Raw genomic sequence first — 26,079 nt, 5'->3', positions numbered from 1 at the left:
AATCCCCTCTTTCTGATGGCACCTTGCATTTGCTTCCAGTCCTGCAGACCAATTTAGCCACTGCAGAATACCCCTTCCCCTGTACACAAAGGCATGCTAACAATTGTGCCCAAAAACAAAACAGACAAGAGTTTTCTGGGAGCTTGGGGCAGTTGTGAAATTGCCTTTGCTTGCAGCTTGGAACGAGGTCACACATCACCCACACAGGCAGCTTGCAGGTAATACATCCTGACAGCACCAAGAAAAAGAACTGAGGTAAGATCCTTTCCAAAATCTGACTTCTGCTCAGCAGTGGAGCCTATCCTGTGATGCTGCTGAACTGAGACAACTGTTCTGAGGTTGCTCTGGAACGCTCTTTTTTAGTGCTTGCATCATACTTTTGAGGATCACCATTCATTCATATTGATTCCTTCTTGAGCTGTCTGGCAATGGCAGAGCTGGGTTGTTGACTCCATCGGGTTAATGTGACAGGACTGGGAACAACCTCAGCCTCCTGAATGCCCCTGTTAATGTGACAGGACTGGGAGCATCCTCAGCCTCCTGAATGCCCCTGTTCCTGGGTGTCCCCCCAGTGTCTCCCATCCTGTTGTATGGTTGGTGCACTGCACTGCTGGGGCTTGTGAGCCCAGCAAAACAAGGTCACCCTCAGGCCCTAAACAAAACCTTCCACCCTGATGATCCTGGAGGTCTTTATAGGTTTCTACTATTCTCTCTTGTCTCCAGAGGAAGGCTATAATCACCCTAAGCCCAGCAGGCAGCAAGCTGGAAAAAAAGGAACCTTAACACAGTAGACACCAGAACATCAACGCCCATGAATCAGTGGCCGTGCCCTAAGGCCATGTCCCTGGCAAGTGAAGGCCTGAGGAAAACAGGGATGAGCCAGGTGCGTTTAAGCAGAGCCAGGTTTGGCTGCCATGCTGCCAGCATGCCCTAATTCCTGCAGCAGCATCCCTCACAGAAGGCATCTGCCTCGCCAAGCCCCCTCTCCAGTTTGCCAAACACACACAGTACCGAGTATTTCTGGGGAAACAAAAAAAAAGTCGCATTTTCATAAGGAAGCCTGTTCAGACTAGCTGCCCTAATTTCAGCACAGGAATTTGGTCTGCCCCTGGCCCCTCTGGAGCGACACAAGGCCTTGCAGGCAAAGGCGACGCGGGAGGCGGAGGGAACAAGAGTACCCAACAAARAGGCCCCCAGCTCCCTGCCTTGGAGCCCAGACCCTCCTTATCGGGGGCTGTTTCACTCTTCTGCCTCAACCCAGCGCCCCGCAGGCTCCCACAGGGGAAGGCATGTGCGGGTGCTGCGCTGAGGGAATATCCTTCACTGCATGCGGTCCTGAGGGCGTAACGAGCGTCGGGAAGGGGATGCGCGGGGCTCGGCGAGGCACCCCAGCGCCTCACCCCAGCGGTGCAAAGGCCTGTGCGGCTGCCTACGGGTCCCCACGCCACCTGAGCGCTGTCCCCGCTGTCCCCGCTGTCCCCGGCAGGGCGGGGCGGGGCCGCCATCATGCCGTGACGTCTGTGGGAGCGGAGGGCGCCCCTTGTGACATCACCGGCGGGAAACCTCCTCCGGGCCGCACCACCCCACGGCGGGGTAGGGGAGCCGGGAGCGGCCGGGGGGCGCGTTCTTCCCGGCGCAGCGGTATCCGCCAGCGACAGCGGGAGCCACGGGCCGGCCGCGGGAAGCAGCGCCCCGYCGGTGTCCGCGGGCGGGCTCGGTGTGCGGGTGGCGTTGCCGGGAGTGTTTGTTTGTACCTCGTCCACCCCCCCGAGCGCGGGTGGTAGTGCCCGATGTACGCCSGGCGCGGGCGCCGCTGACTCTATAAGCGCGGCAGCCGGGCGGGCGTGGGAGCAGCCGCACGCCTCCCTCCCGCCCGGTGCCGCACGATCCCGCCGCTCCTGCTCCGTCCCGCCGGGACTATGTACCAGAGCCCCGCACGCTGCCTCTGCTCGGCGCTGCCCGCCCTCTGCTGCGCTCCCGCCGCCGCCTCGGCCTCCCGCCTGCCGCGGCCCCGCGCCCNGCGACACAACCCCGACAGAACCTCCGACACAGCCCCCGACATACCGGGGCCGCGGGCTTGGGGCGGGGGCTGTGCCCGCGGGGCTGTGCCCGCCGCGCTCCCGCCCGGCCCCGCCGCCCCACGGGCACCCGCGGGCAGCCCGCCCGCCCCGGGGCCGCCGCCCCGCACAGGTGGGTACCGACCGAGGAGGGTGCGGAGAACCGGGCGGGGTCACAGCCGGGCACTGGGCTGCTGCTGTCGGAGCGGCATTGGACCGCCCTGCCCACAGCCCACAGCAGGGTGTGCCGTGTCCCCGTGTCCCTGCGCCAGCCACCTCTACGGGACTAGGCCGGCATTTGGGCTCCAGGGCAGCGCTGTGGCGTTCGCCCACCCGGTGTGAGCGGGCAGCATGCCGCAGCACCGCCGGTGTGCACAGGATTTGGCTCGGTGTCCTCCAGCGGAGGGACAGGGCACCCTCTGTCCCCACACGTAGGCTGGGGGCTTGGAGTGACCCCGGGTATCGGTGGGGTGACATGTGGGACATATGTCCACATGCCGCTGTCAGGAGCGTGCTCTCGGGATAGCTGAGCTGTCCTCTTCAGCTGYCAATTTGTTTAAGACGAGCTTGACTCACGGTGGGTTTTTTTCACTCAAGAGAGTTGTGTGGGAAGAGTCCAGGTTACCCTCCGGCAGGCAGCAGCAGCCATCAGATCCTTATTTGCCTGTACCTTTAATTACACTCCTTTCTTCATTCCCCACATGAGATTTGGAAAGTGCCCACGTCCTTCCGTGCCTGTGCAGACATTTTGGCGTGTGCCCCACTCCGTGCCCCCTAAGTGCCACCAGACCCACAGCAGGGCAGTGATGCTCRGATCCAGCCTAAAGCCACCTCTGTTTTGTGGCAATGGCTCAGAATGCACACCCAGCGTCATTCCTCCTGAAAGCCGGGGCTTTAGGGCAGCAGCCACCATTGCTTCACACAGCTGCTGGTGGGAGAGGTRATAGCTCTTTATCATTGAATGGTTTGGGTTGGAAGAGACCTTAAAGGTCATCTAGTTCCAGCCCTCCCTCAATGGGATGGCCAGTATGGCAAAATTGAAGCTTCATGGCACTATAGGGAAGAGGAGCATATGTGTCTGAGAGCTGGCAGAATCAAGCTCATGGTTATGCACTCATTAGGAAAAAGGTTTCCAGAGCTTGTGCCAAGTACTGATTCTGTATATTGCTGGAGGCAGGATTTGAGGTTCCCTCTTTCTGGTGTTGCCTGTTGAGAACAGGCAGCTCCTGCCTTGCTTTGAGGAGCTCTCACTGCTGTACCAAACAAGGCTGTGCATGTAGTGTGATACCCTGTAGCACAGAATTTGTCACAAGGGGATGACATTTGTTAAGTTGTTCCTAGAATTGGGGTTCCAGGGAGGGCATCTSTAGCTGCTGCCAGCCTCTGAAGCAATTCCAGGCCAGGCTGCAGGTGTGTAAAGCCATTCACCTGTCAGGGAAAGCCTTGCAGWAAACAAGGTGGGGCTTCTGAGGTATGACCTGAAAGGAAGGGAAATGAGAATGTTGTTTACCTTACCCAAAAGGTCAGCACCCAATACCCCTCTGCAGCCCTCATCTCCRAAGCAAAGTCCTTAAAATAAAGTCTCTGACAGCTTGTTGCTTGAGATCCTGGAACTTAATCTCTTCTGTGCTGGATGATGCAAGAAACCTTTCAACTTTACACTGTTCTTATATTTAATTCACAGTTTGAATTCTTCCCTTACCATTRCTATGCTGAGGTGGCATCTTTGCTGAGAGGAAGGTGCTTTTTGATTTTAAGCACTTTGAATAGTAATTGCTGAGCAGGTGTTCCCTGTTACATCACTTTCATGTTCACTACCCACTGCTACAGTGGAAGCTCAGGAGTCTGTTTGTTCCTCTGCCTGCACCAGTGCCATAGTGACACAGCACTGGCAGCACACTTTATCCCAGCAAGTTACAGGTCACTTAACTTGCACTGTAAGAGTTTGGACTGCTGACCTTGTACTTGTACTGTAAGCCTGAGTACTGTGGACATCGTTCAGCGTTGCAGAAATATCAAAATGGATTTTGTGTTTGAAGTTTCCATGTTCAGGTTGTTGGTCTGGCCACTGTTCTGCAGAGCACCTCWGTCTATGCTGTCATGATTTCAGCACTTTGGGGACAAAGAACTTGTGTAATCAGCAGTCATCTTAGGCTGGAGTCTTCCCAAGGAGCCCACTCCTTCAGCCAAGACTTCTCAAGCTGCCTATACCAGTACTGAAAGTGCTTAATTTACAGTCCAGACCCCCTTYCACACAATCTTCTCTGGGTCCTCAAAAGAAGACTGAAGCTGTTTTTCCTTCCTGAGACACGACTGACTTTAAAAGCTGTTTGGGCCATAGCACAGGTTTGACTATGTTTTATGCCCCATAAAGAACTGGATGCCCCATGATCTGCCAGGGATGATGAGATTTAGACAATACTCTGGCTTTGTTTGCAGCTTGGCAGGTGGAGGCTGAACTTAGCCCTGATCCTGCTTTAACAGCTGTAAGCTGCTCAGGGCTTTGCCAGCAGACCTTTGGCTCCAGCTGCTTTACACCTACCTTGTCCCTTTCAACACCATCCCTCTGATTCAGGGCAGGCCACAAGCAGCCTAAGTTCTTGTTTAATGGCTTCTTGGAGAGCAATAATTCCCCAGTATTCCTTTGGAGAGCCCCACGTGAGCCATGTTCATCCATGGAATGCCAGGGGCTGTACTTAGCTGCTGACAGCATTCCTGATGCAGCAGAAAACACTGTGTTCTTATCTCCCGTTGCAGCACTTAACTATGGGTTGTGCTTACCCTAAAAATAGGTGAGTGGGTCCCTGTGGAGSTTCTCTTGAGAGCTCTGTTGATTTCTTTGGGTTTCTGCATGGCTGTATGATAGCCCTGGTTGTGTGTACACTATACCCTTCCGTGTCCAGCACAGAGCACGCTTTCATTCCTGCTCCCTTTCCCCCCTGACAGCCATGTTAGGGTCCTGCTTAGGGATTTTTTGTTTTTCTTCAACATTGAATGCCATTTCTTCTACTTCAGCAGTACTTGGCTTCTTGAGAAGAACTGTAAACCGAGAAAGACTGTAGAAATTGAAACACYATACATAGTTTCCCTGGGAAGACGTTCATGTGTGTGAGCTCAAGATCACATCTCAGTTTGAGGAATTCCTGGTACTTTTAAAAGGATGCAGATGAGGAGAAACATCCTACATCCAATCTAAATTCCCAGTTCACAACTTTCTTAGAACTGTTCCATGGRCTCACATATACAAAACACATGTTAAAGCAAGTAGTTTTTAGTGTCTTTTAAAAGTATCTGTTTTCCTAAATACAAGGACATGAGGCTTATACTGCAGTCTTTCTTTTCCTCCTGAGTGTGTCTGTTGAACTGTTAGAGTTTCCATCTWTCTGCCTGTCATAATTGTGCTTCTGTCACCAGCTCTTACAATTGGTAATGCTGTCGTTCAGTCTGCACATGGAGATGTGTTKGGTAGTGCCCCAAATGTGATGCAAGATGTGAGCAGGAGAATGACAATTTCATGCTCTTCCTTTTTTGAGTAACTCAGATGTACAAATAAACTTAAAAACCACTGTGGGCCAACAGCAGTGCAACACTATAGTTCTTTTGCTTAAGATTCCCTTTGCAAAAGGCATGCAGAATAAATAAATAAGTTGAGACAACAACAAAACATAGCGTTGCCTCTTATGCAAGTTGCTGTGGTGCAAGCACTGCSCTTCCTGCCTGTGTTTGAAGGGGCAAAGCCCTCTCCCTTAGAAAGGGTTGGAGAGCTCTTGGGGCACACATGGTGCAGAAATACCACGAATGTATAAGCCAAGGGGCAAAACAGAGCAGGGATACATGCACAGTTGTGACCCCATGTGGGTGGGGGGACCTCCCTGTAGGAAACGGGGCTGGGTGAGGAGCAGCTGCCCAAAGAGGACTGCAGGGAGCAGAGAAAGCTGTCGAGCTGAGGCACAGCACAAAGAAGCAAGGAGATAAAGGGAGAAAGGAGAATGAGGGGAAAGAACATATGGATGTGAGGGGGAGCTGCAGACATTGCCTTCTCCACTCTACATCCTGAGGCCTAAGCCAGCAGAATGGTCTGGCTGCTTCATGCTTATGACAGCATTACTGCTCTGGGGATAAATGATGCTGTGATCAGAGATTCCTGTTAAATATTAACCTAAGGGAATGAGCCACCCTGCTGGCTGCTCTGCAGCCTGGAGGCATCCCAGATGGGCACAGGGTACCAGGCCATATAGAGTGCCATCTCCACCAGAAGCAAATGCTGCACATGAAGTAAGTAGCAAGCAGCATTTGTCCACCTGGTGGGCTCTGTCCTCTATGAGCAGGGAAGAAGTGTGTTCTGTTCCATTTCCTGTATGTGCAGAGCCCTGCTGTTCYGGTTGAAAGATTTCTTTGTTGCCTTAGAAGACAGCAGCATCATGTCTTAAACCAGGCCATTTGTAGGCTGTAGCCCCCAATGAYAGGCAGAACTTGAGACTGGACAGGACTTTGCATCCTTGTTTTGTCTCAGACTCAGGAACGGGCTATTACACAAATCACCAATGGCTGGCACTGCAACAAGGCACCCAAGTGGTGACAAGAGTCCTAGTGGACCATCTCTAACACCAATTTTTCCCTTGCAGTGTGTTCCATGGGAAACAGTACCAGCCGGCTCTACAGCGTGCTCGCCAAGACGCTGAGCAGTGGTGCCGTGTCCCAGCACCAGGACTGCCTGGAGCAGCTGGACTCAGCACAGCTGGATCCTATAGACCCCAAGGATTTGCTGGAGGAGTGTCAGATTGTTCTGCAGAAGCGGCCRCCCCGGTTTCAGAGGAACTTTGTGAATCTGAAGAAAAATGCTGCCAGTAACCACCGCCCCATCCGGGTCATGCAGTGGAACATCCTGGCCCAAGGTAGGAGATGCTTGTGAACTCAAAGTATGACCTTGAGACCAAATGCAGCAGTGAAAACCCTGTCAGGGCAAAGGGAGAGGAGTGAACTGCATGAGGTACAACTGACTGAGGGCCAGGGGGAATGTTGTGAGCACTTGAAATAGTGGCTTGCCTTTTGTCTTATAGGAAAAGAAAAAAAGGTCTTTCCTTGCAACTCTTGATGCCAAAGGTAGCCCTGAATTCCTGTCCTAACTGAACACAGTGTATTCTAAATGCTGGGACCCATGAGTTTTAGGTAATYGTTAGGCCCAGAAAAGACTCATAATTTTCCTGAGTTTTATTCTTTATAAACTTTCTSTTTAGTTTCTGATTACTTTGTTGGTGTACTATCCAGGAATTCAGATCTGCTATGGGAATTCTTAATGCTTAAAAATAATTTTAACTGATACTTTTGAATCAAWGCTGTAAATTGACTTGTGCAACAGCCTCATCTTAAAATGTTTTGGGGTGGGAAATTCCCCTCATAGGGACTGCCTTAACCTTCTACAGTTAAATCACTTTATTTTATTTAAACTTAAGCTGCAGCAGCCACATGTGGAAGTACTTGACCTTGTGTAGTGGGCAGAGGGGGAGGAGGTCTTTAATATAGCTTGTATCTGTAAAAGGAACTTCTTTTTTGAGTGGCTCGAGAAGGGGTTCTCACACCCATTGGCAAACTTGGCACTGTTAAAGTCACCAGCTACTCTTGAAAACCTACGACCTGCATGTAAACTGATAAAAACCTGGAGSATGATAGCCTATTTCAGCTATCAGTAACTTTTGGGTTTTTTCTCCCCCTTTCCTTTTCATTCCAGCTCTTGGGGAAGGCAAAGACAACTTTGTTCAGTGCCCCATGGAAGCTCTGAAATGGGAGGAGAGGAAATGCCTCATCCTGGAGGAGATCCTTGCCTACAAGCCCGACATCTTGTGCCTGCAGGAAGTTGACCACTACTTYGACACCTTTGAGCCGCTCCTCAGCCGCTTGGGCTACCAGTGCACTTTCTTCCCGAAGCCGTGGTCGCCGTGCCTGGACGTGGAGCGGAACAACGGGCCCGAYGGCTGCGCCATGTTCTTCCTCAAGGAACGCTTCGAGCTCGTCAACAGCGCCAACATCCGCCTGACTGCCATGAAGCTGAAGACCAACCAGGTGGCCATTGCTCAGACACTGAAGTGCCACGAAACAGGGAGACTCTTCTGCATTGCTGTCACSCACCTGAAAGCCCGCACGGGCTGGGAAAGGTTCCGTTCTGCACAGGGGTGTGACCTCCTCCAGAACCTGAAGAACATCACCCAAGGAGCAAAGATCCCCYTGATCGTCTGTGGAGACTTCAATGCAGAGCCAACTGAGGAGGTCTACAGGGAGTTTTCCAACTCCAGCCTCAATTTAAACAGTGCATACAAGCTGCTGAGCCCCGATGGACAGTCAGAGCCCCCCTACACCACGTGGAAGATCCGGCCCTCGGGAGAGTGCCGACACACACTGGATTATATCTGGTATTCCCAGCATGCCTTGAACGTGAACTCAGCCCTGGGCTTGCTGACTGAAGAGCAAATTGGGCCCAACAGGCTGCCCTCATTCAATTACCCTTCYGATCACCTGTCCCTTGTGTGTGACTTCAGTTTTAATCAAGACCCTGACAGACTGCTGTAATGTCTTGGAAGGCCACCTGGTATTGCAGTGTCTGAACTCACCACTCTTTTATTTTAGAGAAAACCTTTAAAGCTGGATGCTTTTGAAAGATCAGGAAATACTGTTGACTGACAATTATTTCAAGCACTTGTTCAGAGTTACASTTGCTGTTCAGTCCTTACTAAYGTGCAGCCTTTGAGGGAGGAAGAAAGAAGGCAGTGTTTTTGTCATGGTCTCTTGCCATGYCARGGTTGGAAAACTAGAAGGCAAATGAGCTTTATCCTTTCACTAAGCCCCCATTTAGGGATTTAATCCTCTAATGAATRTGGAGGCCTTAGCATTTAAATCAAAACACTTGTGTTTGTAAAACAACTTGTCCCGACAGAATGCTAATTTTATTTCATGTTAAGCTTCTGCACAAGTACCAAAGAGTGAGGTTCAACTACCTAGTGAGATTCTCTTAAAATCTTTTACTGTTGCAATATGAGGGAAGTTTAATGCAGTTTAGGCAAAGCCAAGCTCATAGTAGTGTGAGCTACTATTTGCACGACCTGAGATGACAAATTCCTTAGAAGTGAATGGATCGTAGTGCAGTGTGAGGAAGGCCCCCTCCAGGAGGAACAGGTGAGGAAACAGAGGTTGATGGTGACCCAGAGTAACACCCCTACTTTTCCAGAAAAATGTGTGTCTCTGTCACACAGATACAGCGTGTAGGTATGTACACAGTGGCTCTTCGTTTCTTCTGTGCTTCCCTCTGGAGGATGCAGATAATCAGAGCCTGTTTCTTCTTCTGCTTTGAGTATTGGTTTTCTAAATGTTTTAAATTTGCAGTCTTGTCAATCTTGCTGTTTCAGTAAAGGGCCAGTCTTAATGTCGAAAGATTTTCTTTTATTTATCATCAGAATCTAAAGCTTCACTGGAACCTGTTAGAAGATAAAATTTATTTATTGAGAGAATTTGGTGATCCTGCATCTGATTGAAAATCGTACAGCAACAGTGTTCAGGAGGCTGAGGGGAACTCTGCCCAAGCATCTGGGCTACAACAGAGGTGTGTTAGTATAGTAACTCATGTGATGCTAATTGGTGACATAGGAATTTCATATATGGATTGTAAACATGCCATTATGCTGGAAGATGCCCTAGGAAGAGAGGAGGGAAGAGAGATAAACAGTTGGAGTTGGGCTGACATTTAGATGGTTGAGAAGGATATGATGGTTGAAAGAAAGATTAGATGGTTGAGAAARGTGGGGCAAATAAATCAGTACTTCCATGTAGAGTGCATAGTAACTTTTAAATGTTCAAGGTGTTTGTTAATAAAACTCTTCAGAAAAAAAGTAGTATCTCTGCTGCTCTTTCTCACTTCCCTGTCCCAAGTTCTTATTGCCAAGGAGGGGCGTGTCTCGACTGGTTTGAGATTCAAGTTGGTGGTGATGCTTCCYCTTCTAGACATCTTTTGGGGAAAATCCTAATGTCAAAGTGGCATAGCTGCTTTGCCTTAACAGCACACACTCTCTAATTTGAAATGTCCAAAGTTCACAAGAAGTCTATAGGGAGTTACCCTTGGCTGTTAAGCTGCTCACTCTCCTAGTTAGTGAGGCAACCTATACTGTATTACTGTAAATTTTCCCCTGACAATTGTGTGGAGCTACAAACTTGGCCAGTCCTGCAAAGCATGGTACAAGAATTCCTCCCTGATGGCTGCTAAGTGTGCCTGGGAAGGCTGGCCCCTCACAAAAGCAGTTGTATCTGCAACTTGCTTCTAAAACCTCATTTGAAGAGAAGAAAAGCCACAGGTTTGGGCTCTACACAGCCCATAAATTACTGTACTTGTATTGCTGAGAAGTGAAAYAGAGTCTGGCAACTGGAAGTCCCAAATTCCCACACAAATACACCCCATGTCTGGCAAACAAATAAAGTGCTGTTGCACAGCTGTAACACACACTCTGCACACATTCCTGACCCTTGCAGGATGAGGACAATGGTCTGCTTCCAAGCAGAGGCCCCTTTAACCAGCCCGGGATTTATGTGGATTTGACTTTCCCCAGACAGAAAGGATTTTACAACCAAGGAGASAATGTCCTTGGTGAATACCCTTATCAGGCTCATGCAACGTGCCAGCACCTGCTTCGGCTGGAATTTCAGAAAAATTCCAGAAGAAAGAGCTGGTAAAATTGTGTCCCTGCAAGCCAGAATGGGGACACTTTAGGGGTGCAACACTCCCAATGTCCCGCAGAAAGACAGACCTTTGAGCATTGCCATGTTTCATACCAGACACTGACAGCTTCCTTTTCATGGTGCTGGCTACTCTTAATTGCTCAGAGGGGGTGAGATGCAGTGCATCTCCTTCAGGATTATTTTCTCCTAGGACCTCCCCTGAAACATTCTTGCAAGGAGGAGAAATAATATAAGTGCCTTTTAATTGAGATTTGTGGTCATCTGAAGCTAAACACTTCTAAAATCAACCCACAAAGTAGACCTGTAAGATGGTACCTTTAATAAGTCAATCCTTGCTCATCTACCACAAAAAGTCACACYAGAAGCTGGAGTTTCCATCCAGACTCCTTTTGGCAGTTTCTGTAAGAAACTACACTTGCGATAGAAAGCCCTGACTTGAGAGCAAAATGAGGTCTGTATTTAAAAACAAACTGAAACATAACCAAAAACACAACCACTCCCACCAAATAGCCTGTGATTCCATTTCACTTTTGTATAAGCAGCTTCATTTTCCTCAGGCCAGTCAAGGTGTCCATCAGTGGCACCTTTTCCTCTGCCAGAGCACAGAGCCACAGGCTCGATTACAGGAAGCTCTACCAGCAGGAACTGAACTATGGCAGCTGCAGAATTCCCATGGTCACTCTCAGAGTGGAGTATTTGGTGTCTGTATGATTCTTAAAACATTTTAATTCATACCCTTGCTTACAACACTAACTCTCCTCACAAGAAACCAAACTGTGGAKAAAGAGCATGATTTGTATATTGCCATCACTGCAGAACCTCTTCTCAGGTGGAAAGGGTCTGGGATCCTTCTTCCATCCTGGACATGTGACAGTAGACACTGCTTTATCTCCTTAAAGAGTAATTTTCAAGGCAAGCAGGGGGTGGAATAACTGCAAAGGCTGGGGACTCCTCCCATCTCAGGGCAATTCTTAATACTATCATACTCAGAAAATCCCTGCTACAGCCCAGTGATGAACCCTTTCTGCTGTATTTTAATAAAAGGTAAACAGGCTGCAGAAATTAATTKGTAACTTCCCAGGCAGCTTCACCCTTTTACTCCAGTACATGCCATAATTTATTTTGCAGACACTCTTTTGGAAAATTTAAATGGATTATTGCTCTTGCTTTGTTTTGTGCAGCAAGAGGAACACCTGCRCACTGAAATGCTTTTGCCAGCTGTAAATATCAGTACACTAAATACTTTTCAGAAGCAGCAAGGATTTTTTTTTCCTATATAGCAGTATGACTCTTACAATAAAAATGTCTTCCAAGCTCTTCTTGTGGCTGTATGCCTTATAAGCACACCAAGGCTAAAAAACATCTTTACAGATGCCTTGCTTTCATCTTGAATAAAGGCTGCCTTAGGAAGAACTGACTCTCTTGTTCCATTTGCTGAAAGACAGAAGCTATTGCAAGCTTGTTAAAACACTATCTCTCCTGGAGAACAGTTAGATCCCAAGTAGATAGTGTCACTTGGATCTTCTTAACAAGCTTAACACCTGCTATTTGAACTATCTCTACAAGGCAGAATTGCACTTAGCTTGTTCAGGCAGTAGCAATCTTCACATGCAGACGAGATCCCTGCTGCACGTGTTATGTTGAGTACAGAACTTGAGGCACCTTTCCATTTTCTCAGTTCCTGACTGCCCCTGGCTCAACTCATCCCTGATCACCACAGATGTAATTCTCCAAAGCCCTAAAATTGATGAAATCACTTAGCAGAWGATCCCAAGAACTCAGCYTTCCTTTCAGCTTTACCCAGACAAYTTGAGTTGTGTCAAGGSCCAGAACCCTTTGCWAAGATGTCCAAGAGAGACTTAACAAAAACAGGCTCTGGAATGGGATTCCCCTTTCAACTTTTTCTTATTTTTGATACTCAGACATTTATTCTGAGTTGCAACTCATAGTTAAAATTTTTCCCCCTGTGGATTACACAGCATCGTTCTTTTCATCCTATGACTTACAACAGAAAAATTACATTAGAAAAATTAAAATGTATTTATCTGYAAAATCAGTGATACCATGATTATGTCTCAATGCATTCTGTATAAAGCATTCTCACTTCACACAAGTTTCATTCCACCCACACATCTAAAAGACTTTCTGCTTGCCAAGGATGAGCTAAGCCTGGACTCTTCTACATAAAGCCATCAGCTTCAAATGTAAACAGGAGTCCTGCTTTCACATGTTGACAAAACACGTTTTTCAATGGAATTGCAAAAGCCTGGGAGTATAGCCTGATACTGTTTCAATATTCTTGTATTTATCTGCTTCAGGTGTTACAAATCTGACCAAAGCTCCCTCATTCTGAAGTCACATCCTCCTGTAAAATCACATCCACCAGTGAAAATACACTAATTTACAAAATCGGATAACATCCTATTTCCATTTCAGCGCATCTTCACACAAATTGAGATTCCCACTGTACTTCATGAACTCCTGGCAAATATCCTCTGGCAGCCAGTATCATGTGCCACTCACTGGTGGCCAGGTGAGAGAGCCAAAGGACCGTCACCAGTTCCATGGCAAGATGCAGCAGCACTGGGAGTGTCTCAGAGCTGGCTATGAGCTGACTATCCCTCTGGAAGTGGAGATGTATGCCTTCATTCCTCTAGTTTTTGCCATTACATAAGTCTTGATATTAAGAGAAGGTCATCAGCTGGAGATTCTTACTTAATTCCAGGAAGATAGTTTGTCCCCATTTGACTTCCAGTGTATCTAAAATAAGTGTTGGAAAGGTTTTAATTACAAATACTCAACGTAGACATTTCATGGTCTGAGATACAGCTTCTCTTTCATACACAATCAAGTAGCAGCCATTTATAAAATTATTTCTTAGAGACTGAACTTTAAAAAGGTTTTAAAAACATTGTTTATCTCTTGTCTTTTGGCTCAGATTTGTTCCACCTGCCTCTTTACACTGTTCCATTTCTCTTTATCCAGAACATCAGTGCCTTGCAGACTGCCAAAATAATCAAGCCATTGCCCAGCTTCCCCTACTTCCTTTTCTTACCACTTCTTAGCAAAAAAAAAAAAAAAAAATCCTCTTCTCCACTTCCTTCTGTGAAGGGGTCTTTTTCTCTACCCCATGCCAGAAACACAGTTCACATGTAAGAACTTTTGATTCTRTGGGTTGATGCAGGTGGAAGAGATTGATGCCTCTACACAAGTTTTTACCCACTTCAGCTTAATTTTGTTGTTAAACTCCACTTCCTTGCTTAGAGTATGAAAAAGAATACTTCTGCCAGAAGCCTTTCAAAATCCCCCACATGCTGGCCTGGCTGTATGTTCCAGTTGAAGGGAAGAATAGACCTTGCTGCTAGGACTGTACATGTAACTTGGTTCTCAGCATGTAAGTATTTGATTCTGGCATCTTTCATCATTATGGAAGCCCCCAGTTCCAGACATGTTAAAATTGCTCCTCCAGGCACGAAGTGCTTAGTCATTTAGATTTCATTAATTGCAAGATTACCTGAGTTCCTGCCCTGAAGACCTTCCAGGGCATATCACTAGGAATTAGGGGTCCATGGGCACATGTCTACTCACAGGCTGAGGTGCCAGTGTGGTCTCCATGAAAACAGGGTAAATTATATTTCAAGCCATGCACATGGACTGGAAATGTGGAGCTAATATCTGGTGTWGCTGGAGGAGCAGTTAGGTATTTCRAAGTTCAAGTGTATGCTCACGAGCCTGAAAAAGTGTAATAACTACATCAGAAGCTACAGCAGCTCACCAGCTACAGCAAGCTTCACGGGTATTTGAACAGTAACTGAGTGAGAGAGCTGCTCAGCCCTTTGAAGTAGTGAGGAGTCCCAAAATTTCACACTCTATAATCTACATTAGGATGAATGCCTGGAAGATTTGAAATAAGAAAAGAAATTTAACAGGTTAGCAAAAAAGAAGTAAAAAATAAAAAGCAGACCAAACACCGTTAAGTTTTCTTACTGTATTTCAGTAAAACCTACTTGAATACACTTTGAAACAAGAGTACAACAAAATAGAATATACTTCAAATGTTGAATATACAAACTATTATAGTTTGTTCTGAACACTGGTACTTCCCTCTTAACTTCAACTAAAAAAAAATTTACAGGTTTAGAACTACCTGACAAAAGCTCATGCTGGGGCGTGACCTTTGAAGTGAGAGTAGAGTTGAAACTGAAATGTATGCWCAGATGTCAAGGCTAAGTGAGAGACACAGGCATGGTACAGCAGAAGGCAGAAAGCCTGCTGCTATTTTGTACACGATTAAGAAATTCAGACAGACTTTTAACTACCATACAAAATATGTTACATGTCATTCTATAACAATACTGTGCTAGGTACAAGGTTTTTAAAAAATTTGTTTTAATAAAAAAGCTTTACACAAACAAGCCATTAGCTTATTTCAAGAAARATAACTGAAAATCAGTCTAAGGCTTTCCATTTGAATCTGCTTAAGCTGTATGATACAAAAATCCCTCTAGGCCTCTGTCTTCTTTTAGAAGCTCTTTAATCTCCTTTATTTCACTTCCTACAATACCTAGTAGCATAGTTTTTCACATTAGCACCAGTTGAGTACTGTGGGCACACAGTAGTAATCGCTGGTATGCACATAAAATGCATCAAATTTGCATTTGTGTAACAATGAGACTTTCCTCTCCCCCTGAAAACTACAAACAAAGGCAAAACTCTCACACAGCTCTTAGTGTTCCAGGTCTTAGTGTAACTTGGTGACCGGTAGCGTAGTGAATTGTTTGGTCCCTTTTCAGTCCCACTCTCTTTCCTTCTCCACAGGTTCAGCTGTTTCCCAACTGGAAGAGGCAGTTTTTGTCAGCATATCAGTGTGATTCAATTCCCACTGAAACACGGGAAAATAATTTCTTTTCCAGTAAGTCTTCAAMATATGTGTATTTATTAACATTCCAAAGCTCTCTTTTATGACTTGGTGGTGGCATCCACATCCCTCCCCCAATTATGTCAGTATATTCAAAACCGTAACAGTCAGAAGTCCACGCTGGAAGCAACCAATTCTTCATTTCTCACATGTGATGATTCCTTCTGTTTTCATTGTTACAGGAAGGGCAATAGCTGAGGGTGTGCTAACTACTACTACRTGGGTCACAGTCTTGCTTCCATCCGCTGGCTTCTCTTCTTTTACCAACTGCAGTGTTTTCATTTCACACTCCGGTTTCGAAACCGCTGTCTCTGATTTAACTTCTGAACTTTTGAGAACTGCACTGATTACCCTGGGAGGAGTCTGGCCAGAGGCCTGCTGGGCAGGCACTGATAGTCTCATAACTGGTGTGCCATGAGCTATGGACACTGGGGTTAGTGCTCTAACAGCCAAAGGGGCTCCCACAATGTTGATACTTCCWGACCCAGACAGGCCCGTTTTTGTTTGCAACTGACACTGCGTGAGTTGYGTGGCAGGGATGGTAATAATTTTGGCGGGCTGCATTGTGATTTTATCTCCATTTTCAGCAGAGGTTGGCATCACAGTAGGGATTGTCTGGATTACTACCTTTGGAGTTGTTGCTGTGGTTGGACTTGTGTTGGTTATTARTGGTGACCCTGCATTTACTGACTGCACTGCCACAGTTGAAATTTTCTGTCCCAGAGGGGTCATGACAACAGGCACTTGCATTGCCACACGAACAGTCCTACAAAATAAACATATGTGTTTAGGTCAAAACACTGGGCACCATTACAGATGACAACAGGAACAGACAATTCTAAAAGAGACAGGTTTTAAATTTTTTTTTTTTTTTTTTAAAGCCAAAACCAAACAAAGACAAAAAGGAAAAGGTCAAACCAGCAAGCAAAGAACCCAACCCCAAACCTTTTGTACATCGAGCAACTGGACTTTGGAAATTTAAGAGCCACATGAACACAAACCTGGGAGCTGTTGTTGCTGAAACAGTAGTAGTGGTAGTTGAAGGACGAGATGTAGATGTGTCATGAGCTGGCGAGGCAATATTCACAACTCTGGTGACTGCTTTTTCTGTTCTGGTACAGCTTAACTGAGAGGAATTTTTTCCTCCACGTGCAGAGGTTGCTGCTTTTAAAAGGTTTTCTGCAGATAAAGACACTCTTTCCAGGGACTTCTCATCTGTAGGCACCGACAAATCTTCATTGCAGGACTCACTTTTGTCATCATCTATGACAACTATATTTTTTGGCATCTCCTTAAACTGATATACAAGCCTCTGTCCCTCAACTTTTGCCAGGATTCCTCTTTGATAGTAGTATCTGCAAGGAAAGTACAATTAAATAGTAAGCAATATAGTGACAGATTTTAAAGAAAACCTCATTCTGTGTTAACGAGAAAACCTGAAGCAACACAGTAAAATCTACAATGTGAGATGTATGGAAAGAAGCTGGGAGAACACAGTGGCAAAGGATCTGAAGGATTTACCTGAAAAAAAATCCGACCTTTCAAATACATACCTCAGGAATTAAAATTACAAATTTATTTGCAAAATAAAAAGTTATAGGGACTGCAAGACTGAAGGCTAAGTCTGCAAGAGGGCAAARCTTTTAAAATTTCAGAACAGTTGTATTTCTACACACAAAATTAAGAATCAGATTTAAAATTGTAGTAGATAACTTAGTGAGGTAAAAATAATTTTTACCTCAGAGCTCTTCCCATAGTCTCATAGTTCATGTCAGGTTTGTTTTTGTGTTTTCCCCAGAGTTTGGAGACAGCTTTTGAATCCACAAGTTTAAAGATTCCCTTCTCTCGCTGAGTCCATTTAATGTATCGAGGACAGGTATTTTTGTCCTGAAGAAGGTCCAGAAGGAACTCCCATAAGTACGTTGTGTTTCCTATAATCAAAAAGCATTTATGTGTTAAAAAAAACACTTTTAAAGATAACAGGAAGTCTTCCATATTTAGGTAACTCTGCATGACCTGGGTTACAAGCCATGTTACATAGAGGATGTAACCTGCACAACTGTTAACATKCTGTTAAGTTTAGTGAAGTTTCCATAAATATTTACATTCTGAAAGGAGCTAATCCAGGGGATCTGCTATACAGCACATCAGTCTGCTCAATCCAACACTCAGTTCTTGAAAAGAAGTGTGGGAGGGTATTCCAAGTCAGTACCTATCTAYTCAACAAGACAAAAGCTCAGAATTTTCTTCTCATATTTGATTAAACAGAGCATGAAAATGCCAGTATATTTTATGACACTGAAGGAACAGGAGGATATAACTAAGTAATTTTTAAAAGACATACAACCTGCAGCAATAAACCATCTCAACTGTGGTTATGTATGTCCAGGGTCTGGGGCAATCACACTAACTGGTGACAGCCCCATGTTCTGACCCTTCCCAAATACATGTTGCACCATGAGCAACATCCTTGTAGGTGCAAAGCCAGCCCAACTTCTTGAAAGTGAGTATTCACAGAGCAAAAATCCCAGGGACTTTCCTGTAACTAGGGCGATATAAAATAAAGTCAGGCTAAAGAACTTAATGCTTGTCAGGTATTCTAATACTTGTCAGGTATTCAAGAGGTGTGTCATCTTCACTGGAGGAGCCCCAAGAAGGGGTGTGTGACAGTGACTATCAGGATGCCACAGAACATAACACAGGGGCTGTCWGCACAATGACCAGACCATGAGCTTTAGGAAAGGGAGAAGAGAAACCAAAGAAAAAGAGCAGATCACATTCCAACTTGTACAGCTGGGGAAGACTCCTCAAGTTTCTGAGAAGGGAGAACTAAGACTGATCCACAAGAATAGTAACTTTGAAACATTAATAACAATTCTTTACCTCCAAGGACAGAAACCAAATTATATTTTTGTGTGTGTGTGTGAAAAAGGGTCATTAATTCCTGAGATCTAGTGGCCTAGTATAACACATCGTTTGCCATGCAAAGATAATTAAGATAAATTAAGACAGATTAAAGACTATTGCTGCAGATTTTGACAAGTCAGCTATCTTTCAAAACCTCAAAGAGTAAAAAAAAAAAAAAAAATCACAGGTTGCTTCTTCTGGAAAAGCACCTCATAGAGAAAAACTGTACATTACAATGTGCTCCAAACAACAGCAAGTACTGACTCAAGAGATACCAAAATCCAACTAGATTTCAGAGACATTTGAATAGGASCTGTATGAGGAAAGAGTMAACAACAGAACTCAGGAATCWYTGAATCATCCTAGATTATAGGGAATTAATCCCTGTAATTTTATTCCTTAGCTCCTTAGAAAAGAGAATTTCTGGGTTGACCACCAAGTGCGGTAGGTCAGCAACCAATTTTTTTCAAAACTGTAAGTTGCTTCAGTATTAGGAAGCAAACAGTAACTTCAAGAGAATAAATAAACTTTGGGGCATAATCAAATCAGATTAACAGCCGCCTCACTTTGCACCAGAAAGTACCCAGAATGCACAAAGGAAGGAATGCCAACAAGGGATCCCTTTTCCAAATGTGCACAATCATCTCTCCTCCTCCACAACTTAACTCTGATAGTACTAAACTGTAGAACAATTCCTGGTTTTCAAAAAACATGCTGCATATCAGCAAGTGATTTTTTTAAAATAAGAAAAAAATTTGAATTCAGCAAGTCAAGTTATCAAAATATATTGCAGGACATCAAGAAAAAGAATTAATTTATCTGCATTGTAGTATAAAATATGGAATGAGATACTTCATGAGAACAACAGACATAAGTAGATCATTAGGAAGGTCCACAGGAAAAAAATAAATTTTTTTTAAAGCTAAAAAATCTCCTGAAAACCACAAAGCGGTACCATCTCCCACTTCATAAAACAAGCAGCTATAGAGCTGAAAACATCAGTACTAAAATGTACAGTAGAGAGCAGACAGAAATACAGGCCTCCTTTTTCAAATTATTTGTGCAGGAAACTAGGATCTGGGACAATTGGTAAGTACTGTTCAGATAATGGAAAGSTCTAATCTGAAATTGAAAGAAAGTGAAGGATTATAGAAGGAAAAAAAATTAAGATATAATTTTAAATATARAAGATACAAAATCTGYCAKCTCCACTCAAGTCCATTGCTACACYGAATCTAAASCMACAGTGGKMACTGCAGGGAAGTTTAATTAGTGTTTGCAGTGGTTTCCATGAGCAAACATCTCCATGAAGTCAGTCCCATTCTTCCTTGCCCTACTGACAAACATGATTCAGGAGCTGTARCCAGATAAGGCATTATGTAAACAGCAGAGACCTTGCTTTCAAACAAATCTCAAAATAACAGTGGAACTGACTAGTGCACACTCTTTCAGGTATCATGCTGCCCCTACGAGTCATTAAACTTTGTTACTCCCAGCCATATCATCTCCAAACAAATTCCAGTGCACTACATGGAGAAGAGATCCAGATTTTTCAGCTGTAGCCAGGGGAAAACTTCATACACTGCACATCACCTCAAAGATAACCTGTGAACAAATGCCCCAATCTGTCTTCAGGCTGAATGAACAGCAAGGGCTTGGAGTCCAGAAAGGAGCCTCTATTTATCTGGAGAAACATTAGGAAAGTAGAACTCTCCAGGACATMATCCTCCACTGAACCAATACAGAAACACAGCATCATTTGTTTTTCCCCTTAAACAAAACTGAACCTATTAGCCAAGGAATATATTCCCATGAAGTTTGTCAATCAACTGAGAAATTGTATTCCTAACCTCACCTTTCTAAATGCTCATCTTTGAATCATCCTAGATTATAGGGAATTAATCCCTGTAATTTTATTGCTTGCAGGCAAGTCTTACAGCAGTAGCTTGATAAATTGCGTGTAGCACTAAATTGATACACAACACAAAAACCATCACAAGTCAATAACCACAAAGCAAAGCAAATAAAAAATTAAAGAAAGCCTATTAACTGTGGAGGGTATAGGGTACTAGAGGAGACACCTAAAGGATACATTCTTGTGCTAGATCTTGTACTAACAAATATGATGACATCAAATAAAACTCCAATGAAGTCAGTACAATATCATCCATCCATTTTTTTAAGATATGTACATTTCCTGCGACAAATACCATGCACATCCATTACTTACTTTTAAAGACTCAATAAATGGAAAAATGTACCTTTGCCTTCTCTAGGTTTCTTCTTTATACCTAGATCTGGAGACCCATCAGATAAAGCTGACTGCTGGGTCTTGGGTTTACGACCAGCTGAACATAAAACATGGAAAAAAAAGAAGTATTAATCATATGCAGAGTAAAATTTTATAGTTCGCCTTTGCTGAAAAAAGCAGTTTGTGTATTTTTCTCCTGCTATTTCCTTGCTACAAGTATGGATAAACTTAAATTCTTAGATTACTACTGCACATTCAGTTCAATTACCATTTCGTTGCTTACTTCGTAGGCAGATTTAACTCAACTTCAGGCAAGTTAATGTGCATTTTTATTAAATCTAAAATTCACAGAACTTGGATTTATATCACTTAATCACTACATTGCATTTGTTTCCCTCTAAATTACAAGTAAATATTCTATCTCAGCATGTCTGGAAACTATTAAATCAATGTCTTACAATTATGTCAACTGTATTGATGCCTCCAATAAAACCTACAGAGAGCTAGACCAGAGAAAGMAACCCTACCAGGTGCCAACCTCTCATTTGATAGCAAAATGCTTAGAAATCAAACACTGTTCTGAATTGTTTCTCCTCCAAGACACGCCAATTAGACAGGAAAGACRCAAATTTCACAAAGATCTTATAATGATTTTGTAAACTGATTTGTTTTTTTAAGTTAGTATTTAGCCTGTTGCTTCACTGCATGAACTGCAAGTCTACCCTCTCTCCAAATATATCCATATTTCAGACACCAGTGGTTACCCACCACAAGAATCCTCTTTAAATCCTCTATTCTTCCCCTTTGTGTTAAAATACACAACACAGAAACCTTCCTTTATGGCTTGTCAAAGCCCATTCTCATGCTCCCTCTTTTTTCTTGTTGYAGACCCATTTTCTAAGAACTCACATTTGAGACTCCCATCAATCTGTTTGTATGAGCAAAGAGATCAGATCAYCCAATCCATCCTCCCCTGTATCAACTGCACTATCCACGGCAGTGGACAACAGAAGTAAATTTTGAGATTGCTCCTATGAAAAGCCATATGTACCTTTTTTCTTTTTCATTGGTTCATGGATATCAGGTGAAGTTGGAACAGGAGATACATCCATTTGTTCAGATTCCTCTGTTGATACTTCYACCACAGTTTCTGTGATTACATCAGGTCTCATGGCTGCATGGATAAATTCTGGGGTAGACACACAAGGAGGGACAAAAACTTCCACTACAAGAGAAGAAAAAAAAATCTGATTAAGTTTCTACCTGATTAAAATGTATCTTACATGAGATTATTTTAAACCAAGTATATACAGCAAGTTTCTGCTCCAGAATTCTGTCACCTTGAAAATCAACCCAACTCCCTAAAACATGCGCACTTGTCAGTAGTTTTCAGCAAAAATAAATACCACACCAATATTCTTCCAAACGAAACTTTAAAATTAATCAAATTAAAGCTTCATCTTTGATCRTTATTCTGATCTCCATTTCCTATTTTGTAGCTGTTGCATTCAGTTTGACCATTATTTCATTCAACATATATTAAGGAACTTCAGAAGGGACATGAGTTGAAGTAATTATCAACATTAAGGTAACACTTTGCAGCACATTGTTTTCAGATAGTCTTTCTTAAATAGAAAGATGTATAGAAATACCTTTCCCTTAAAAGAACTCTTTATTGTAGCAATTTAAAATGGCAGATTCACAGAGGCCAGAATGGTTGGGGTTAGAAGGGYATCTGGTCCAACTCCTTGCTCAAGCTGGGCCACCTAGAACTGGTTGCCCAAGATCCTGTACTTTTTACTATCTCCAAGGATGAAGTCTCCATGGCCTCTCTGTTTAAATATCTAGTTATTCAGCTGTCTCTTCCCAACAATCCCTCTCAGAGAAATGATTTAATCTGCAGGTGCACTTGTTGCAGGGTGGAGAAATCAAGGGAAACTCAAACAAATCAGTAGTTTTTAAATAGGCAGGAAAATGTTTTAAATAGCACACAGCTCTCCATAGAAACAGGTTTCCCTCTTTGTTTTACTGATTAGTAGAAGAAGAAATGGCTGCCAAAGCAGATACTTGGCTGACATACCAGGACTCCTGGCATCTCTCAGGCAGGTAGGAGACTCCATATGAAGCAAGGCCTCTGCAGCTTCAATTGTCTTRTCTGTGCAGTGCACATTACTGCCATGCACTGATGCTTCCACTGCAGAAGGATACAAAAACATTTATAAAAACAGGTTACTTATAGAAGTCCATATGTATCCCTGTATAACTGTACTTCTCAATCTTTAACATGAAAATCRTAAGATTATCAGATGTCTTCACACCTTTTATACCTTCCTGTCAAYAGAAATATTTAGGGAAGACACAAGACAAGCAGAACTGTCACTTCCTAGATTAGGTTTCTGGTTCACAAGCAAGCTCCTCATTTCCATGAGGTGTTCAAGAGCTTACAGAAAGAGACTGAGATTTGTCTTCTGCCTTCAAATTAACCAGAAAAAACCAGATTGTGATGAGGATGGTTACAAATTAACACAGCAGAACAGAGAACTAGTACCATCTTCAACTATTATCCCATTAAAATCTAAAAGGTCACCTGTCTTCAAATCTTCAGTCTATCAGATAAATTTATACATATATTTATCTATGTATATATGTAAATACAAGATTAGTTTGTAAAACATATATCCTGTTTTGATTTCTGATATTAAAAATAATTGTTGAGTTTTAYCACCTCGGTTGTTAAAAAAAMCACAAAGCACAACAAACAGTATAATGAGTATGTTTTTATGCAACAACGAAGGGAAGAAGGTAAAAGTAGATAGTTTTTCAAGTTCTGAAAGTTTAGGAAAACTAATTAATTAATCAAAAATAATGCAACTTCAAGAGAGCACACTTTAGTTTGATACAGTGCAGATCACAGCCACAACACTAAAAAACCTCCAACGTACCAYGTAAAACKACAATTCTATTCACAGCTAACTCCATATTCCTCACYCTTGTAAAGGTTTGGAAAAGCAGTGACTGCAGAAACACCTGTTGCCCATCATCCACACTGGCCAAGGTAGCTGGCTCTCTCCAGTTGCTCTTTCCATTTATGGCCATCTGCTCCAAGCTGAACAACTCCAGCARGGCAGCCGGCAAGCAGGAGACCTATCTTTAGCCTTAGCAGGGTCACCTGTCTCCAGTATCACAGAACTAGAGGATGTGGGAATGATTCTCTACTAAAACTTCAAGGCACCAATGCTGTTACTGAAAATGTCTAAGAAATGAATCAAGATTTGTTTAGTGAAAAGCAGGGAAAAATAATACCAGAGCTGCTTCTGACTTAAGGAAACACTGGATACACAATGATTCCCTGCCTTCCAGCACACTCCAGTTAATTCAAATGCATGGATTAAAAACTTGAAAAACCTACTAGCCAGCAGATTAAACACATCCACCAGAAGCTGAAAGTGGATGAAATGTGGAGGATGCACAAATGCAAAATTATGGGTGACTAGTTGCTGAACCAGCCTGCGGCCCACCTGCTGGGATTCCCACTACAGCTTATTAGCTATGGCCTGGGGCACTATTTAGAGGGCTTTATCTTTTGGAACAGTAGATGCCTGTTAAAGCTTACATTCCAACACTGCTTCATCCCAGGCTGTGAACAATAAAAGCTTACCTAAAAACACAGGAAAATCAGGAAAGGGTCTTTACTGTGCACTCTGTCCCTTGGACAACCAGTGTCAACCAGCAGGAATTTTGYACCGTAAGCCTATGCCCCAGCTGCAAGCCCTGGGTGCTCCATGCTTAGCCAAACATTTCCTTCCCAGGCAGTTGTTTGGGGGTAACCAAAGCCAGAGGCTGAACATCTGCACTACAACAGTGGCCCTGCAGCAAACCCTCCGCTTGAACAATTCTCTTTCTAAATAAAAGCTTCAGTTGCACAGAAATTGATAACTAAGTTTCCCTCATCTACCGGATAAAAATTTCCACTGATTGTCAGAATACAGGAAGAATATTCAGATAGTAGTTAAAAATGTATCAATTTTACAACATTACTCAAATTAGAAAGTCCAAAACAGTATTTAATATATTATTATTCTAATGCATGCAATAAGATTCAAAGCATGTTAGTAATGGTTCTCCAATCAGATAGCTGCTTCTGTGCCATTAGGTTCAGTATACAAAGGACTTTTACAAAGAATTCAAACTTACTTGACAAATTTCAGTTGTAAGAGGGTGCTAAATTCACTATTCCTAAATGCTTAAAAGTACACAAATTTTTCCTATAGGGAATAGTTTAGATGCTGCACCACAACTAAGAGGTACTCAGCAGAGTAAGTACCAAGTAAGGAAGAAGGCAAGAAAGCCATCTTTGTACTTTTCCAGTACTAGGGCATTCTGCCAAGGGACCAGAGTGGAGCAAAAGGAAATACAACCAACATTAGGCACTAAGACTGCAAAACCATAACAGAAGAGCAAAGGAGGCACTCAAACACTCCCYTAAGTAAGCCTTCAATTTCCAATAAAAACAGCACCATGTACTCTTCAAAAGCCTCTGACATTTGAAAATACACACTTCACAAATGCTTTTCCAATGTGAGCTACTTGGGACTCCACTAAAATTGTCACCTAAAAAATATCAAGCAAAAAATAGTAACACTTTTGGCTTAGGCTGGAACAACACATGCTATCTGTCTATCATGACAGCTAACAAACTAACCTAACATTGCCAAAAAGACAGTTACTAAAACACTTACTAAATTGAGCGCTATTACCAAGTTTCAAGTCTTCCCAGACAGCTATTTCTCCTTTAACCAGTACATGGTTTTAGTGTCAGAAGSATTTGTCTACCCAGTGAGCATCAGGAGTCTGCATTTGCTCACAGGCAATGTTACTGTACCAACACAGTGGGAAGAAAAAAGTAGAAACTTGTGTACCAACACAAATTTATGCAAAATGTCTTTCTGACATGCTAGAAAAAGACTAACAGAAGACAAGCATGTCAGAGTGCTCAGACAGAAGACATGACACTGAAAAATACAGCTAAAAAAAGGCATCATAAAAGATGAAGTGGGGGAACAGGCCCTCGCAGAGAGGGAATAGGACAAGAAAAAAACCAGGTGGCTCTTCTTGAAGATGACTAGATCAACTAAACTACACTTGTATCACAATACTTGGTAACACTTTTCACAATAAAGATGGGGGGAAAAGCAAACCAAAGGAGAAGGATTCTGCAATCAAAAACA

General features: G+C 43.7%; 2 protein-coding genes across 8 annotated transcripts in view; one reads left to right on the top strand and one right to left on the bottom strand.

Annotated features, from left to right (window-relative positions):
* Positions 1-1,835: 1,835 nt before the first annotated feature.
* On the top strand, positions 1,836-9,933 carry NOCT (nocturnin). Its single transcript, XM_057380689.1, has 4 exons — positions 1,836-2,034; positions 2,122-2,190; positions 6,683-6,952; positions 7,786-9,933. Exons 1-4 carry the CDS (start codon positions 1,920-1,922, stop codon positions 8,619-8,621), a joined length of 1,290 nt encoding a protein of 429 aa, XP_057236672.1. The 5' UTR covers positions 1,836-1,919; the 3' UTR covers positions 8,622-9,933.
* Positions 9,934-14,738: 4,805 nt separating this feature from the next.
* The window catches only part of ELF2 (E74 like ETS transcription factor 2), a 33,065-nt gene continuing 21,724 nt past the window's right edge, over positions 14,739-26,079 (bottom strand). For 4 of the 7 annotated variants that reach the window (XM_057380679.1, XM_057380681.1, XM_057380680.1 and 1 more), the window contains 6 exons: positions 22,932-23,045; positions 21,903-22,076; positions 20,862-20,948; positions 17,432-17,624; positions 16,695-17,048; positions 14,739-16,459 (listed from right to left, as the gene is read on the bottom strand). In XM_057380679.1, the coding sequence (XP_057236662.1) occupies positions 15,832-16,459; positions 16,695-17,048; positions 17,432-17,624; positions 20,862-20,948; positions 21,903-22,076; positions 22,932-23,045 (1,550 nt within the window). In that variant the 3' untranslated portion in view covers positions 14,739-15,831. The remainder of the gene's footprint in view (positions 16,460-16,694; positions 17,049-17,431; positions 17,625-20,861; positions 20,949-21,902; positions 22,077-22,931; positions 23,046-26,079) is intronic. The other 3 variants (XM_057380683.1, XM_057380684.1, XM_057380685.1) reach the window with 1 other exon arrangement.

The sequence above is a fragment of the Malurus melanocephalus genome, unplaced genomic scaffold, assembly GCF_030028575.1.
Source record: "Malurus melanocephalus ecotype Western Australia unplaced genomic scaffold, MMel_1.1 scaffold_466, whole genome shotgun sequence".
Classification (NCBI taxonomy): Eukaryota; Metazoa; Chordata; class Aves; order Passeriformes; family Maluridae; genus Malurus; species Malurus melanocephalus.
The sequence above is the reverse complement of the archived record's forward strand: the minus strand, read 5'-3'. Positions and strand labels throughout refer to the sequence as shown.